General features: G+C 41.5%; 1 protein-coding gene across 1 annotated transcript in view; it reads right to left on the reverse strand.

The window, feature by feature from the left end:
* DDX41 (DEAD-box helicase 41) overlaps positions 1 to 19,401 on the reverse strand; it is a 167,815-nt gene that overhangs the window by 126,047 nt on the left and 22,367 nt on the right. The window contains exons 4-7 of the mRNA XM_069244503.1: positions 16,648 to 16,722; positions 15,997 to 16,057; positions 14,169 to 14,305; positions 13,386 to 13,458 (exon numbers count right to left, since the gene is read on the reverse strand). Of these exons, the coding sequence (XP_069100604.1) occupies positions 13,386 to 13,458; positions 14,169 to 14,305; positions 15,997 to 16,057; positions 16,648 to 16,722 (346 nt within the window). The remainder of the gene's footprint in view (positions 1 to 13,385; positions 13,459 to 14,168; positions 14,306 to 15,996; positions 16,058 to 16,647; positions 16,723 to 19,401) is intronic.

Here is a 19,401-nt window from a genome sequence, read left to right on the forward strand (position 1 = left end):
TGGGATCTTATAACGAATCGTATTTGCTCTATAATAATTAGTGATGAGTGTGATTTTATGACTAATGGATATTTTATATTAATATGCATTTTTTAAATGTTTTTAATTAATTTCATTTATTTATCTGTGTGATTATGTTTGTATTTGCATTTTAATACTGCTGTGCTTTTATGGTTCTTTTATGTAACCGAGTAAAGATAATAATAATGGTGCAAAATGTCTTCTTGTGTCTTGACTTAAAAAAAAATAAAAAAGGATTTCATCAGTTGGAACATGAGGAGAACTGCAGGTACATTACAACCTTTTCTACACATATTGGTCTATTTCAATATATAAAAGACTAACTTTCAAGATGCCATTTGATGTATTATACAGCTGGTCATGAATGCTTTCAACTATAGTGATGACATATTCGTTTTTGGAGCACATAGAAGGAGCACAATAAAGCTCTCATGCAAGTTGTCATTTACTGGTTGATGCAGGTTTAACTTTCTTTGAATGCTGAGAAATGTGAATTCAATAAAACGAAGCTGAAGTTCTTTGGCCATATCTTTTCTGACCGGGTATGACACCCAATCCAGTTAAAGTGCAAGTGTTGTCAACTTCCAGTTCCTCACAAGATGTTTCCATGTTACGTTCATACCTTGGCAGGGCCAGTTACTGCTCCAGATACATACGGAACTTTGCCAATGTGAGTGCTCCATTGCGAGACTTGAAGAAAAAGAATGTTTCATTTCACTGGTCACATGAATGTGAGCAAAGCTTTAAGAGAATCAGACAAGCTATTGAGAACACTACTGAAATATCATATTTGAATCCAAAGCTCCATACCAAAGTTTTTGTTGGTGCTAGCCCAGTCGGGTTAGGTGCATTCTTATGCAGTGCAGTGGACACCCAAATGCTTGAAGAGATATTGTGGCAAATGCAAGCAAATGTTTGTCCCAAACTGAACGTGCTTATTGACAACCTGAGAAAGAAAGTTTAGCATTGGTGTGGGCTTGTGAACTTTCCCACGTGTTCTTATACAGAAAGCTGCTTCCGCTTTTGACAGATCATCAAGTATTGTTGTCCATCTTTGGCAATCCAAAAGCCAACATGCCTCCTTGCATAGAACACTGGTGTCTACAATCACAAGAATACAACAACACAATTGTGGACCATCAACAAAGAATGCCAGGGCACACCAACAGTAGTCCGAAAATCAGTTCCAATGTGGGAAAAAGGATTCCAAAATCCAAACACAGGGTAGAGGTTGATGAGATTTTATTCTTCACGTACAGAGTACATTCTTCAAACAGCCGACACGTGTTTCGTCACAAGGACTTTTTCAAGGCGAGATTATAGGTGTAGATAGTACTCGTGAAGAGAGCTCAATAATGTCCAATAATCCAAAAGGGTTCATGTAGTAGGTCTGGTAGAAGAACTACCTTGTATTGAGATAGTGGTAACACCTAAATTACGAGCAAGAAGTCTCTGGAATCATGGATATTGGTTACATGGAGAAGAGGTGGCTATGATAAGCCAAGGATGAGCTATACGGTGTCAGTCCACGCGGTCCAAAAATACGAATAGAGGTGGTGCTAATTGTGGACCATCCACGGAAAGATCAAAACCCTGCCAACTATTTCTCCAGAGTGCCTATACTGTGTCATGGTACTACTTCCAAGATGGCTGAAGCCTACATAAACTTCATTGTGAAATCAAACACACCAGCTGCCATTTAGTTGGAGCAAAATTGTCACTGCCACAAGTCGATAGCCGCATTTTAAAATTGAAAGACATTATTACACATCGGTTTTGGAACCAGCACACTCGAACTCTTGCCAGTGACAATGAGTCCCAAAGTTTAAAAATGTCAAATATGAATTGCTCGTGACTCAAGAAGGCATTATCCTGAGGGGTTCGAGAATTGTTATTCCGGAGAGTATGTGACAACAAATATTGGCCCATAAAGGACATCGTGGAATCGTTGCCACAAACAAGCTCTACAGCACAAAGTCTGGTTTCCTCACCTCGTATAAAAAGAGTTGAAAACAAATCATCTATGCAATTTTCTATCATCAAAGGCCACTTAATACCCGTAAGCATGTCAGAGTTGCCAAAGCATGTATAGGAAAGAACTGCTATTGACTTTTTCGGTCCTTTTGTCAATGGACATCACCTGATGGTCATTGCTGAGGAATACTCACGTTGTCCATTGATGGAAGATCTCTCATCTATCACTCAAGGGAGAGTCATTGCGAGATTAGACAGCATCTTTGCAACATGGGGTATTCCTACCCCTGCAATTTTAAAATCTGATAACAGCCCACATTTCATCAGTTGAGAATTCAGTGACTTTCTCAGTTGCCTTAATGTGACGCATCAGAAGAGCACAACTCTTTGACCACCAGCCTTATCCAAAACATTTTGAGTACATTTAAGAAAGCTGTTCAGTATGCCGTATTGAAAAAGCTTGAACTTAAATCTGTCTTGAATTCTACCCAGTGAGCTTACCGTTTGACTCCTCACTCGACCACAAGTGAAAGTCCTGCAACTCTGATGTTAGGGAAGGCAATGACAATCAAGTTACCTCAATGGACCAACACAAGATCAAGTACTGAGGAAGAAACCTATACCAAAGACTTTGCGCATGAAAGGAAAATAAAGGCATATGTGGACATTCGACAACATGCAAAAGATATTATTTTCACTAGAGGAGATTGAGTGCTTGTCTGTCACCCGAGAAAACGTAAATCTGATGCTCCATTCTATGATGAGCCCTTCCCTGTCGTAAACAGCAAAGGACACACGGGGACTGCCCATCGTCCTGTTATGTGAGATTCCTCGCATTTCCGACTTGTAGCTCATCAGATCAACAGAGAGACTGGTTCTCAAAGGACAATTGAAAAATCCCTGACTGCTGTTGCTCCTGCATCACCAGAACAGATCACCGGACACGCCTACTGCCAGTTCTCAGTTTCAAAAGACACACTCGGAATGAGTAATCAGAGCGCCACAGAGGCTCATTGAAGAACTTTGATTATGTATATATTCGTAAAAAAAAAAAAGTTTTTTTTTCAGAGGGGGAGATGTAGTGGCTGAAGAAAAAACCAGTCTATTTGCAGGTTGTCCCCCTCATTTTAAATGCTAGATAATGTTTTTCAACTGTGACATAGCAATGAAGCCTGCTAACCAGGCTCCAGTGCCAGTGTTCGTTCCCTTAAATAAAAAAAATAAAAAAATTACTAAATTATGTACAATTGGCACACACTTTAATACCCCTGTAAATCCCTAGTAAAGGGTACCCCTGGTACCTAGGGCATGGGTACTATGGCACCTCCAAAAACAGATCTAAGTCACCACTGAATGACCAGGGAAGTTTGTGACGCTGCAACTTGATAATGCCAAGAATGACTGAATCTTGCCCATTTACTACAGGTCTATCCAGAGCAATCCAGGTCTATCCAGAGCAACACCTAGAATACTTACAGTTTGTACACAGAGATAACCAGCAATGTTAAAGATCTGTTTTTTTTCGGGCTTGAGGGGCATGCTAGTGTTGTATTACTTCATGCTAACTCTGCTCCTTCTAGAATCCCACTGCATCTTCTAAAATTCCTCTTTAACTTCTTCGCTGCCAGGCTTTTTTTTGGCTATTTGAGGCAGGGCGCGCTTAGGCCCTCATAACTTTTTGTCCACATAAGCTACCCATGCCAAATTTGCGTCCTTTTTCCCCCCCCCAACATCCTAGGGATTCTAGAGGTTCCCAGATTGGATTGGAGGAGACCAAGAAATTAGCCAAAATACAGCGAAAATGTTGTTTAAAAAAAAAGGGAAAAAGGGCTGAAGAAGGCTTGTGTTTTTTCCCCAAAAAATGGCATCAACAAAAAGGTTTGCGGTGCTAAAATCACCATCTTCCCAGCTTTCAGGAACAGGCAGACTTGAATCAGAAAAACACATTTTTCAAAACAATTTTGCCATTTTACTGGGACATACCCCATTTTTACAATATTTTGTGCTTTTAGCCTTCTTCCAGTTAGTGACAGAAATGAGTGTGAAACCAATGCTGGATCCCGGAAAGCTAAACATTTCTGAAAATTAGACAACATTCTGAATTCACCAAGGGGTAATTTGTGTAGATCCTACAATGGTTTGCTACAGGAAATAACAGCTGAAATAAAACATATTGAAATTGAGGTAAAAAAAAAAAAAAAACAGCCATTTTTCTCCACGTTTTACTCTAACTTTTTCCTGCAATGTCACATGTTTTAAAGCAATATACCGTTACGTCTGCTAGACTCTTCTGGTTGCGGAGATATATAGGGATTGTAGGTTCATCAAGAGCCCTAGGTACCCAGAGCCAATAAATGAGCTACACCTTGCAATGGGTTTTTATTCTATACCGGGTATACAGCAATTCATTTGCTGAAATATAAAGAATGAAAAATAGGTATCAAGGAAACCTTTGTTTTTCCAAAATGGGCACAAGATAAGGTGTTGAGAAGCAGTCATTATTTGCACATCTCTGAATTCCGGGGTTCCCATATTAGCATGTGAATTACAGTGCATTTCTCAAATAGAAGTCCGTTTTACACACTATCTTATATTTGGAAGGAAAAAATGTTGAGAAAAACAAGGGGCAATAACACTTGTTCTTCTATTCTGTGTTCCCCCAAGTCTCCCAATAAAAATGGTACCTCACTTATGTGGGTAGGCCTAGTGCCTGGGACAGGAAATGCAACATGGACACATCACATTTTCACTTGAAGTCTGATGTGTTTTTTGCAACGTGACTAGCTGTGGATTTTGGCCTCTAGCTCAACCGTCAGCTAGGGAAACCTACCAAACCTATGCATTTTTTTTTTTTTAAACTAGACCCCTGTGGGAATCCAAGATGGGGTGACTTGTGGGTCTCTCACCAGGTTCTGTTACCCAGAATCCTTCGCAAACCTCAAAATTTAGCCCCAAAAAAAAATAATTGTTCCTCACATTTTGGTGACGGAAAGTCCTGGAATCTGAGAGAAGCCACAAATTTCCTTCCACCTAGCGCTCCCCAAAGTCTCCCGATAATAATGGTACCTCACTTGTGTGGGTAGGCCTCGTGCCGCAAAAAGAAATGCATCAAAACTCTATGTGCACACTTCAAAATTATCAAACAATAAACTACCTATTTTTGTGTGTGTGTGTGTGGGGGGGGGGGGGGGGGGGGGGGGGCATGCATTTTTGGTCCTGGGCTCCGCAGCCATATAGGGAAACAGACACCTGAGGGAGTTCAGGGAGGTGTGACTTGCATGGATCCCCCAAGTGTTTTCTTACTGAGAATCCTCAGCAAACCTCAAATTTAGCAGATTTTTTTTTGGTGAAAAAAATCACATTTTTCCCATATTTATGTGTGGGATCACCGTACCGGGACACATTTCCTACCTCTGGTGGGTTTTCTGCCCTCCTTGCAGGCAGGTGAGCCTTCCAAAAACAGGCAGATCTGCCCCCAAGGAGGGCAGATATGGCCAGTAGGAATGTGCCCCCATGTGGAGCTACCCTTGCCCAAGAGGCTGCACCCCCAAACAAAACACACACACCAATCCCTGGTGCCTAAGTGGTGTCTGCTCCCCCTGGGGCAGATCGGCCTAATAGAATTAGGCTGATCTGCCCCCAAGGAGGGCAGAAATGGCCTAAAATAAATTGCCTCCCCCTTTTCCCCAGGGGAGTGGCCCTTGCCTAAGGGGTCACTCCCCTTGCGTGAAATTGGTCCCAAAAAAAAAATCCCTGGTGCCTTGTGGTTTCAGCCCCCCTTGAGGGCTGAGCAGCCAAAAAAAAAAAAAAAAAAAAAAAAAAAAAAAGAATAGGCCCATCTATCCCCAGGGGGGCTGCGGGTGGGGGGGTGGGGGGCAGTATTGGCCTTAAATAAATTTGCCCCCCAGGGGAACGACCCTTGCCTAAGGGGTCGCTACCCTTGCGTGAAAATGATGCAACAAAAAAAAAAAAAAAGTCCCTGGTGTCTAGTGGTTTCTGCCCCCCTTGGGGGGCAGCTAGCCTAATAAAAAAAAAAATAGTCCGGTCTGCCCCCAAGGGGGGTAGAAATGGCCTAAAATAAAATTGTACACCAGGAGAGCGACCCTTGCCTAAGGGGTCGCTCCCCACGTCTAAAAAAAATAAAATAAAATGATCCCTGGTGCCTAGAGGTTTCTGCCCCCTCCTCCCCCCTCTGGGGAAATGCAGAAAGGCTGGGAGAGACAAAGGAAAGGAAAGGAAAGGCCTTTTCTTTCCTTTGATACCTCTCTCGCCCCTCCACGTAATTGGAGGAGAAATGCTTTTGCATTTCTCCGATTGCGGAGGGGGCAGCCTCTGATGAGGTCAGCGCGCTATTGCGTGCTGAAGTCAGCAGACACCACGGGGGGGTCAGAGAAGGGCAGGGGTGGAAGGAGAAGCGGGGTGCTTGGCCATCGGAGGGAGCAAGGGTGCATAGCCAAGCGTAACAGTTACAGCCAGAGCACCCGAGCGGTGCTGCCCAGGACGTAACCGTTACGTCCGGGGCACCCGAGGGGTTAACGCACTCTGTGCCAAGTTAAATCTTTAGTTTTTTTCGGTTCCCTAAGGAGAGAGGAGGAGAAAGGAATTTTGGTACAAGCTGTTCTGCCTGCATGCATACCAAACTCTAAATTGCCAGGGCCCTCCTTGAGGAGCAATAGGCTCAGTGTTGAGTATGAGTTGTCTAGGACCCAGGGAGTCCTCTGCCTGAGTACAGCTTCTAGTGTAAGGGCTATTCAGGGACCCTCTCTACATGCAGCTCACCATTAGATCACCCCTAATTTACTATTCTGTTTTCTGCTCCCTTCGATCCCCGTATTTCAACCACCACAAAGTTTTGCATGGAAGTTAGCATTCCTGCTCTCTACTCCCCTCTCCACTGCCCAGTCTTCTTTTCACAATATGTCACATTTCGCATCTCCTGCATAGTTCTTTTCTATTGGCTGCCTGCATGTTCTGAGAGTATCAATATGCCACATGGGTGTACGCAAATCTCCCACATACACTGATTATTAACTTTCTAAACGTGTCAAATAAAAAAAAGGTATTGAACTATCTACCCTCTAAGAACTCAGAGATGGCCCTTATTCAAGAAAACAGCTAGCAAGGTCACAAATAGCAAAACTGAAAGGTGACAGGGAGAGGTTAATGATCAGCAGGATACGCACAAATTATCACCTTGGTGCACGCAACAGCTCCAATAATTCATCTAAAAACTACAAAGACTGTATTCTCAGCGGGTAATCATTTCTTTGCATTGTATTATAAACCTGAACAGGCCAAGGTAGCAGGTACATATCTGGCAAAAATAAGACACAATGCTCACAATGGATTCAAGTTTATGCACTCAATGACAAAAAACATACCTTTTTTCTCTAAGTCTAACTGCTAATCAAATTTGGTGCTACACTTGTGAGCCTAGGGGGTGACCGGAACTTCCTAACTGACCCTCTATTAGACCAATCAGGTCCCTTCAACCACTGCATTTACACCAATATGTGGTATTGTGTGACATCAGGACTACCACTATACCCCAGAGAAAAGGATTTCAATTTACTTTACCTGGCCCTTGCCACAACTTCACAGATTGATTACTCGGAAAACCACCATGGGTTGCTGCAACCGTCTTGATGTGTGATATTCACTTATCCAGGAGATTGGACCACTCCTTAAAACTGCTGAACCTGAACATATGCCACAATAGTTGACAGACACACACACACTCCCACTCTATCCACCCCTGTAGTGGAATGCAATTAGAGGTTGCACAATCCAACTTTATTGCGAAATTAATGAAGACTTGAATAAGTCGGCAAAACTATAGCGGGTGGCCTGAAAAACGACCTGTAGAGATTCTACGATGCCAGACTTCACAGATGCAAATCGTCCAGCAAGACAGGAACAAAACAGGCTGGAAAGGACTGTAAGAGACTTCACCAAACAGTACATGATCCACCGTTGAGCTAACATGAGGTACAAATTAGAGATGGGAAAGTATTCTCTCAGCGTGTTCTTTACTTAAAAAGTGGAATGAAACTCTTGTGGCGTCATTAGGAGCAGGGTGAAAAATCATGTAGAATGCTGGTACCCCAGCTTCAGCAGAGAAGCACAACTAGTTCTTCTAGCAATATGGAACAGAGAAGGGATGCTCATAAATCACCCCTTGCATAGAGTGGAGTTATTTGCATCTTACCATAGATAATATAAACCATGAGGAAAGATTATTTCTAGACAGAGTATCTTTTTCAAGAGGATTAAATTACTCTAGAAGAAAAAACTGCAGCCACTGCGGACTTATCGACCTATAATTCTGTTGAGAAAAATTACTTCGCTGATGAGTTCTATAAAGCTGGTGCAACACAATTGATTCCAATGCTATTTGCAACCTTTAACAAAAAAAGTCAATGTGCCTTACTCATTAGATTAAATGTCAAAAGGTAATCCTAATGCTCATACCCAAAGAAGAGAAGAACCCCTTTGGAATGTGGCAGATTTCGACCCTCATCCTTACTAAACAAGGAGTTCAAGATCTTGGCCAAGGTGTTGACCAACAGGTTCAGAAACATCATACTGTCTTTGACACAGGACTCACAAGTGGGTTTTCTTCCACACTGGTCCTCGAGAAACCATGTTAGATCACTGGCCCATCTACAATGTAGGACTCAATACAATCCCTGGGAGCCCATCCATAACCTTAGATCCATTGAATGGGGGTGGTTCCGGAAAGGTCTGGCCAGGAGATAAAATAATGTATAGAGAACTGACTGCACAGTTAACTTGTAAGGAATTTCTGTCCAGATCTTTCTCAACCCAGCAAGGCTCCTGCCAGAACTGCCCTCTCCCCTTACTGTTCTTGCTGGCCCTCAAACATCTGCCTACTGCCTATATTCTAAGAATGTTCACAGATGCAGACATCCCTGGGGCCTGTTTAATCACTCCTCTTTGCAGAGGATATACTGCTTAATCTCACCAGGTCCGTATGTTTGCTTCTGCATCAATTTCAATCATTAAACACTTACACACTTCTCTAGTTAGAACATCAACTGAAACAAATGTGAGGACCTCCAGGTCACAACCTACCATGAAAGCCAGCTTCGGTGGATACAATATGGTGTTAATGTAGAGGAGCTCACAGATGACTGTGTTTTGGTCTCTCCCACCTTCTGCCCTGTTACACCTCCCCACATTCATCTCCTGGATGCTTGATTCACGGCACACATAAATCCTCCCGTAAGAGCCCTTCTGCTTTTGGGCTTTCCCAGAAATGCATCGGGGGCGAAATACCACCTCTTCTCCGCTCTTTTATAGGTAATGTGTGATCCTTTATTACCACTTTGGGGTGTATGGGGTATGCCTTACTCCCCCCTCTCATCTCTCCCCTGGGGAGGGCATCTGGGTTGCACACTTATGTTTTCCTTTTGTTTATTATTGAGCTGGTAGCTCCACTAATGCAAATACGGTAGTTCTTTCCACCGCAAATCAGCAACACAGGACAGTTGCATTGTTTTCTGTAATCTGGCGATAACAACTGTGATAACTGTTATTGTGTATGTAACTTTGTAGCCTCCAGTACCCTATATTGGACGACTATCCTTGACTGTGCACACGATAATGTGCTTCAAATGCTAACCATCCTGTCTATGTATATGTTCTTAAATGCCAATAAACATATATAAACAAAAAAAAGTATCTGTGAGTGGTCATTAATGGGGGTTTGGCAAAATGGGAGAGGATAACATTACAACATTAATTTCAAAGACCTGAACTGGCTTTGCTTCTGGTCACACGTGAACCTATTATCCCACTGGTAGCGTGAGATGGATAACGATGGCTGTAATGACTCACTACAGCTAGCTGTTTGGAATGCTTCTTCTCCTGATACTCTCATTCCTCCTCTCACAAATTGAGGCAGATGTTAAAAGGCTTACTTGGGGTGACACTCATCCAGACTGAAACTACACAAGTTGTTTGCTTATGCTGCCTCCAGTGGATTTCCTCTCCCCCAAAATGCACTTGTATGATTTCACAAATCAGCTTTCAGAGCTAGCATACAGGGAGTGCAGAATTATTAGGCAAGTTGTATTTTTGAGGATTAATTTTATTATTGAACAACAACCATGTTCTCAATGAACCCAAAAAACTCATTAATATCAAAGCTGAATATTTTTGGAAGTAGTTTTTAGTTTGTTTTTAGTTTTAGCTATGTTAGGGGGATATCTGTGTGTGCAGGTGACTATTACTGTGCATAATTATTAGGCAACTTAACAAAAAAAAAATATATACCCATTTCAATTATTTATTATTACCAGTGAAACCAATATAACATCTCAACATTCACAAATATACATTTCTGACATTCAAAAACAAAACAAAAACAAATCAGTGACCAATATAGCCACCTTTCTTTGCAAGGACACTCAAAAGCCTGCCATCCATGGATTCTGTCAGTGTTTTGATCTGTTCACCATCAACATTGCGTGCAGCAGCAACCACAGCCTCCCAGACACTGTTCAGAGAGGTGTACTGTTTTCCCTCCTTGTAAATCTCACATTTGATGATGGACCACAGGTTCTCAATGGGGTTCAGATCAGGTGAACAAGGAGGCCATGTCATTAGATTTCCTTCTTTTATACCCTTTCTTGCCAGCCACGCTGTGGAGTACTTGGACGCGTGTGATGGAGCATTGTCCTGCATGAAAATCATGTTTTTCTTGAAGGATGCAGACTTCTTCCTGTACCACTGCTTGAAGAAGGTGTCTTCCAGGAACTGGCAGTAGGACTGGGAGTTGAGCTTGACTCCATCCTCAACCGGAAAAGGCCCCACAAGCTCATCTTTGATGATACCAGCCCAAACCAGTACTCCACCTCCACCTTGCTGGCGTCTGAGTCGGACTGGAGCTCTCTGCCCTTTACCAATCCAGCCACGGGCCCATCCATCTGGCCCATCAAGACTCACTCTCATTTCATCAGTCCATAAAACCTTAGTAAAATCAGTCTTGAGATATTTCTTGGCCCAGTCTTGACGTTTCAGCTTGTGTGTCTTGTTCAGTGGTGGTCGTCTTTCAGCCTTTCTTACCTTGGCCATGTCTCTGAGTATTGCACACCTTGTGCTTTTGGGCACTCCAGTGATGTTGCAGCTCTGAAATATGGCCAAACTGGTGGCAAGTGGCATCGTGGCAGCTGCACGCTTGACTTTTCTCAGTTCATGGGCAGTTATTTTGCGCCTTGGTTTTTCCACACGCTTCTTGCGACCCTGTTGACTTTTGAATGAAACGCTTGATTGTTCGATGATCACGCTTCAGAAGCTTTGCAATTTTAAGAGTGCTGCATCCCTCTGCAAGATATCTCACTATACTTTTCTGAGCCTGTCAAGTCCTTCTTTTGACCCATTTTGCCAAAGGAAAGGAAGTTGCCTAATAATTATGCACACCTGATATAGGGTGTTGATGTCATTATACCACACCCCTTCTCATTACAGAGATGCACATCACCTAATATGCTTAATTGGTAGTAGGCTTTCGAGCCTATACAGCTTGGAGTAAGACAACATGCATAAAGAGGATGATGTGGTCAAAATACTCATTTGCCTAATAATTCTGCACTCCCTGTAGATCCTCCTCCTCCGAGTCTTCATGGAACAGGAGATGCTGAAAGGCTAGCAGCACCTCCCCCACTTTTAGAGATCCAAATGCTTACAACACACACTGGAAACCCCAGGTGATCCAGCAAAATCAATTTGGCAAAAAGCATAGGTCCAGATCAGGGGCATTAAAAATCTTGAATGTGATTAGACGGAGATAAGAGTGGTCCACTTGCTTGAATCACATGGAAGGTGCATCAGGGAATATAGGATAAAGGTTCTGTACTTTTACGCAATTGGTAATGTTCCCCACTTGGATTTCATGGGGTGTGACTGCTTCTGCACTACCATTGCTGGAGGTGCTCACTTTCGCACTGTGATTTATTACAAATGCTTGGGGCTTCTCTGGCCAAATACTTCTTCGGCACATTGGGCTAGCTGACTTTAACAGGAGGCTATCATATAACCCTCTTCAGCTAATTTGGCAATGCTACATGACAGCACGGATGTTGGGGGACTCTCTACAAAAAAGACAAAGGGTTAAAGGGCAGCGCTGGGACGCAAAGATCTCCGTAAGGGACTAAAAATCCACCTGAGTGTGTGTTCTTGGTGAATGATGTTCCAAGATGCTAGGCATAGCTGCGTTTTTTAAAAATCATCTATAAATTAAACAACCCAACAGAGATATTGGAGTGTATTCCTGGCCTTCCCTGCAATTTTACCCCCAAATTTTTCAAAACTGCTGGTAACAAAAGAACCAGATTTCTTATGGGTCTTTACTTCCCCACATCCCCACACAAGATCACATGGGTGTGATTAGTCTTTCTAGGATGTTAGCTGTCTGTAGTGATTAATGTATAGTCTTAAGTGTCTTGATATATTTATGGAAGGCAACTGGAATTATGTAATTCTACAGCTGCAGGGTTTTCCACATTATTATAGAGTTACAACATTTGGCAGGTAATCCATCATCTGATGCATAATCTGCAGATTAACACAAAAAAAATTATAGCTCAAACAGATCAAAAGTTAAAACTGCAGCAAACTGTTTTGTAGTGCAGTGAAAGGCCCTATGCTGAAATTGATTGCAGATTTCTGTATTTGGATGTTAAACTGATGGTGACAAATTTTCCCAGAGATTGCTAACAAGTGAAAAACAAATGACAAAATAATGAAGTAATACTGCCACAATATATGTTGTTTAAGGTCGTATAGTTTGCCCTTTCTTGTCCTATAATTAGACAACCTTGCAGTATATTTTGGCATTTTCCCAGGTGTACACTTTGACTGGCCCTGTATATATGAGACGATGAGTGGAATTTTGTCTCTCCAAGACTTATTATTAACTAGAACATTAACGCTTTGCTCCCAACGCCCTCCCTGCCATTTCAAGCCTCTAATTTGACAGTCTCCTTTAGAAGATGCAAAAGGGCTCATGACATCTGTATCACTTGTGACAACTGAGAATTGTGAAATGTCATCTACTCTCTTGACATGTTTATACCTGTGCTGATTTGAAAATGCCAATAAAGAACTATTTGTGCAAAATAAAGAAGGGTCCACAGCAAAAGCATGCAGTATGAGCAAAGCAGGGATCACGTACAGTAGCAAACCAAGCTACCTTCAAACAGCAGTTTGGGAACTGTAGAGAAGTGAAAAAATACAACAGATGAAAAGGTAAAACTCTTATTAGAAGACCTGCAGTGCAGGCTTCAGGTATAAACATAGACATGAAAATCAAGCAACCTTCAGAGGGCATTCACAGGAGACAAATTCAATGTAGACCTTGAACTTACATTGTAGGAATGCCTTGAATCTGGATAGGTGTTGGGTGCAGGATGCCTTTCCTCTTCAGTCCACGTAAGATGGCTAATAATAAAGTAAAAAGTAAATAATTTTAGAAAAAGAGATTATTCACGGTCAGTACAAATTTAACCCATCTCCATGAACAAGAGCAACATGTAGGCCCTGCAATTGCACCTGAAACCTGATACTATCCAGTCCCACGTCGTGTTCAACAAGTTAAAATCAGCACATTTTGCATCATTGAGAAAACATGGAATTGCAATAGTATAGTACTTCTTGAACAACACAATCTGAAGATAGTATCCCTTTGATGCAAACATTTCAGCCACAGTTTGATTATACAAACACAATCAAATAAAAACACAAGTCATGGATGAATGTGATATAAAAATAGCAGAGAGAAAAGGGAGGTCTGAACGTGAGAAGGAGGGTCCAATAAAGAGATTGTTGCACAATTGTGGGAAAAAGTAGGCCCAACAGAGGGGAGCCGAATGGTTAACTAGGGATGGTGGGGCCAACAAGAAGGTAGGAAGTCAACAAAGGAGAGAGCAAGAGTGTGAGTTAAAGGTAACAGAGAAGAGGATTGCAAGAGCAGCTGAGAGTACATGTATGAGCAGACAAAAGAGCAGCTAAAATTTGATCAGTAAAATCTGGTACAATAGCTGATAAGAAAGAAAAACAAGCAGATAGGGTGAGGCTGGTATTAATAGACAGTTAGAGCCGCTGCGAGGGTAATCAAAACAGGTAATAAAGAAGTTAATTCTACATCAGACCTGCTGGTAGTTTCATCTCTTTGAAGCTCTTGATTGGTGCTGGGATGCCATCACCCTCTACCAATATGTGGTATTTCCTGCGCACACGGTTGTGACGAGCCTCAGACATGTTCAGAATATAATGAGGAGCCTTCCAACTTATCATAAAAAGATGAAGCAGAATGGTGTTACTGAAGGGCAACAGCATACAGTCACATTCACTAAGGGATTTCAGAACTTCCACCTTTGCCCAGACTAATCGCACACATGTTCAACACTTTGTGCCACACAGATGTACAGCCACAACAGCGAGAAACTTAGCACTTCATTACTCCTACTCCACTATACAGTCACATGCTAAGTGTGATATCAGCATTTCCACCTCACCCAGCATACTGTGAAGAAATTCACAGAAGAAGCACAGAGTCGTAATTGGCATAAGAAGAGCACTTTCACAGCTTTCTGTTCAATGTGTTAAGTAAGATGCACCTGGTGAAATATGGCACCCTGTCTCACAGCCATGCCACTGCAAATCGGCGACTTCCATGACACCCGCATTGCGGACTACCATTCTTGAGTACGGAAATGTAACCAAAGCTACTCAGTTTGTTGAACTAAAATATATGAACCACTAACCCAACTGTAGGATGAGAGGAAATGTGGTATGTCTGCACACTACGTTAATACACTATGAATAATATGTATAATTTGATGAATAAAAATGTTAAAAAAAGAAGAGTACTTTCACCATCTTGCATGTACATGGTACAGAGATTTTCACTACTAGTCCAAAGTCCATTTCCAGTACCACACCCACCACACCACCCTCCAGCACGTACTTTCCCACAAAGGGAGCCTTCAGTACTCAATGACTGGTAGGAACTCTGATATCTGCATCCTCAGACACAAGAACTTAATCAGAGGGTCTATGAACAATGAACAAAACAATATCAGGAGAAAGGTACACACTAGATCCTCAAAAACTAATGGGAATCTCTATCTACAATTCCACAACCAAACTCATCTTGCATCAGCTCCATAAAATTGTTGCAGTTTGTCCGGAGACAGTTAATGCAAAGATCAGTGACTGCTTCTATCGGATGCACGACAAATCTGCCACCGCATGGCACTGCAGGAAACATATCAAGCACAGCTAGTAACTTGCATTTTCAACTGCAAGTCTCTGATCCAACAACCCAGTCTTCCGTCTCACCAGTCATTTACAAGAAACCAACACACTTTTGCAATAAGTTGCATCCACACATTCAAGGATGCCACGATTAACGCTCCCAATAGAAAATAACCAAATGTCTGAGATGTGGGGGTGTGGCCTGGGGGTGGGACAGGAAGAGGTAGAAGGGTAGTGTTGAAGGGAGATTCAGCTCTATCTGATCTAAATAGCAAATCTCCAGTAAGTTCTACACCAGGCCAAGAGGGAAAGTCCATAGCCACCCCCACCCTACCCAAAATCAGTGTGCCAAGTGACACGTCACTCTTCCCTCAAAACTGGACACGAGTCTGTTTTTCTATAACCTGTCCCAAGTACTGTAAAACAGGGTACTGCCTCCAGTTCAGCCAGAGGCCAATTTCTCGTTAAAAAAAAAAATGGGAAGCTATATGGTTTTTAATGGGGCACATAGGTGAAAATCATGCCAGAGTTGAGTCACAGAAATATATCAAACCATGAAGGAAATCCAGGAAGAGACAAGTTTTTTTTTTTTGATCTAAGACACATCCACCACAGGACACACAGAAAAGCTCTATAAAACTGCCACAAGGATGCATTTAAGAGCTGTGTGAAGTATTCCCTTAAAAGTGAGCGAGAAGTCAGCCGAAACCATATATGCACCTGGTTTTAATAGGGTCATCATAGGTGATACCTTTGGCCATTTCCTTCACAGACATTAGAGCTGAAATAGAGAAAAAAGAAAGAAAGATTCAAAATTTACTATGGCACTACATAGAAATTGCACTTTTTAGAAATGTTAACTGATGCTCCATAGGGGCAGCTTTCCACATATAGGTCAATGATATAGAGCTCTGTGGTCATACTAACTGCCCTGGAGACACTGCAGATATGAAGTTTTGCATGCACCTTAGGAACTGAATCTGCAAACCAAATTCCAATCTACAAAGCAAGGGTGGCAAGGGTATCTAAAGGTGAGCTGTCTCAGATAGTCTGACTATCCGAAATGTTTCTAAAGACAGTGGTGCAGTGTAGTGTACTGAACCTTTAAGAGTCTGAAAATAAGCAGCTTAGTACCAAGGAAAAATGGTGAAGAAGGGACTTGCCTTAGCCCATGCTGCTTGAAGGGCCTTTAAATCTACTTGTTCCGCATTTGACTGTTCTCTCATGAAGGAGGGCTACTACAGATATAAGCCAGCTCCAAAAGTCACTATCTATTTTTGGTACTTTTAGGACACTAGCAGAGTATGCATGCTATTAGTTTGAAGTGTAAAAGAATATAAAAGGTTTCTGAAATCACAAAGCAATACTAACCTCTGCCTTCGGCAACACTCTCCAGGATCTTCTCTTCTTCCTTCAGCTGCTTCTCTTTAGCAGACTCCTTCCGGGCTGGGGAGGGAAGTACAAACACAGCATGTCTTTGGTTTGAAGACAGAGATAAGCGCACATGCGCCAGGTCTAACAACTGAGCCCAACATTCCTAAAAGAGGAACGTGGGGGACCTACTGTCAATGCTGAACACCATCTCTATCAAAAATAAAATCCATAATCATCAAAAGCTCCAGCTCCACCAAGGAAGGCATTGAGAACCGCATTTCCTAATAAGGAAACTACATTCTACCCTTACCAAGAAGAAAGGGCGATTTGGCATCAAATGTTCAATTTCGTGAGAAAGATATGCAGAAATACAGACTGACTCAATTAGTGGGCACAAGAGTGCAGGAATTGCCTCCACGAAGGACAGTCCCATCTCAAACCATTAGCTCCCAACATCTCCAAATCCCAATGTTGAGGTAAGATGTCCAGAAAAGTAAAATAAAAAAAGGCACACTGCCAAGGAACTGTACTTCCCAAGAGACTTAAGAAAATTAGGATCAGTGGAATAAAAAAAAGGACAAGTTCAGAAGGAAGAAAGGTGGACTGCAAAATGAAAGCAAAGATCAAGAAAATTAACAAGACTACCAGAATTTTTCAAGTCTGGGTGAAATGCCCACAGATGAACTGAGTGTGCTAGCTAATCATAGAATAAAAAATCCAAAAACACAAATTGGACTTGCCTAAATAACTAAATCCTATAGGCTTGTGCTTTTCTAGGTTACACATACATAGGGTAATGAATTACTTAATAAGTAGTTTTCCATCAGTTTGTAGTCTTGGTTAAGTTCTATAGTATTCACTGTCTTTGTGAAGCTACCTGTGATGTTTATTGTATGTTCAGTAGTTACTTAATTTATGTTCCAAATACTATGTTTCCACTGCAATGTAAAGAAAAATCTACAACAATTTGTTAAAGTAAAACTAAATACAACACCCTTCTGTTCTCCTCCTTCGAGACACAATACCTGAAGTGATCTACATAAGAAAGGAGATAACAGCATTTATCATATTTAGATTACAACATAAGTCTAACGGCCATTCCCTTTAGAAATATAAAGTTATGGAATTGTGCCTCAGTTGATAAGACACATGTTCTGCTCTGAAGAGATTAGAAGCTTGTCTGCCAGGCCACTGATTTTTACCTTCAAACATTAGCAAAAGAGAGCCATCCATTATTGCTACATTAAAATGAATACTGCATAGGCAGGGACAAATCTCTTTAGTACCTAAGAGGTACAAACTCTTTTGTTTGCCTTTCCAGGCAACGTCAGAAGACTTAAAGACTGCTATATTGTGAGAACTAGAGGAGGACTGGGAGGACTTCACCTGAACAATGCTGAGAAATAAAGGTCATCTGAACATATTTGGAATGAAACATTCAAAGGTAGCTGGACCGTTAGCGTGGAAGCTCAAACATAAAATGAATTATAATGTGCATCTCATGAAATATTAACTACAGAGGGCATGAGTCACTGCAGTCGGTGCGTTAAACAAAAGAGCACACCACACCGGTGTACACTTTCTTGCACGTCATTAACCTCGCCATCACAATGGCATTAAAACATGCCCCATATATATTTTAAGAGACTTCATCCTGCCATGTAACCTAACCATAAAAAGAAAAAAGGAATGTTGTTCACAGAAAACTGGCATCCTACACAATTTGCCACACCAGGAATCACTTCCAATACAATCCACAGATCTCTTTGTATAAACGTGTGCCTGTCTATCAGAGGCAGCAGAGAAAAGGCCAGCAGAAAAAGCAGTGCTTTGATGGATTCCCTCACCCCACTCCTTACCTTTGACTTACAGAGTGCCCCAAAGTTCAAATCCAGCACCCATGCACTTTAATTCATAAATGCTTCTAGGGAGTTCTGATGTGCAACGTTTTTGCTTCGATTCATCAATATAAAGACAACATCCAAACTTTACCAAGGAGTCTTACCTAATGCAGACTCTAGCAGGTTGAAGTGCTGTCCTCCTTAATTTGAACATAGTACCTTCGCCCTTCATGAAAATAAATCTTTTTTTCATGTATTTTGCTTGCACCCAGAATTAGCTCACCAAAGCCATTCCCAAAACATGATATATGCCACCAAATACAGCCCCAGCATTGTGATACAATCACAGACACCTGGTCAAATTCACAGTAACACTTTGCTCTACTTTCAGTGATATGCAGGTAATTCTGTATATAACATTACTTTACCTCACCCCTACAATTGTGCCAACCACTAAATGTAACAAACATTGGCCATGATTATTTTTAATTATAATACATTATTCTGTATACAAATTAACAAACATAAGTAATTATTCCATAGCCCTAAAATTAATCCTAAAACAGTCCTTCACTGCCACATATTGAAACAATCTGTTTAAATCATCTAAGTATATAGCATTGCAGCAAATGTCCAAATATCATAAACACGAACTTAAACCTTTGGCAACAAATTATTACTTTTTAAAAAGGTAATGATGGTTTTCATTTTAAATACATTAACCCCGCCTCTGCTTCGATTTTTTAAAATACATTTACAAATCGTGCTATTGTAACATAAAATGCATTTGTTTCTCAATGTAGAACTGTTGATGTGCTGGTTTGTTACTGTGGTGGTTCAGCAAAGCAACGGCATTGATGGCATTATTTTTCGACATCCACAAATTTGCCTTTTTATGCTTTTCTTCTTA

This window comes from Pleurodeles waltl, chromosome 7, assembly GCF_031143425.1.
Source record: "Pleurodeles waltl isolate 20211129_DDA chromosome 7, aPleWal1.hap1.20221129, whole genome shotgun sequence".
Lineage (NCBI taxonomy): Eukaryota > Metazoa > Chordata > Amphibia > Caudata > Salamandridae > Pleurodeles > Pleurodeles waltl.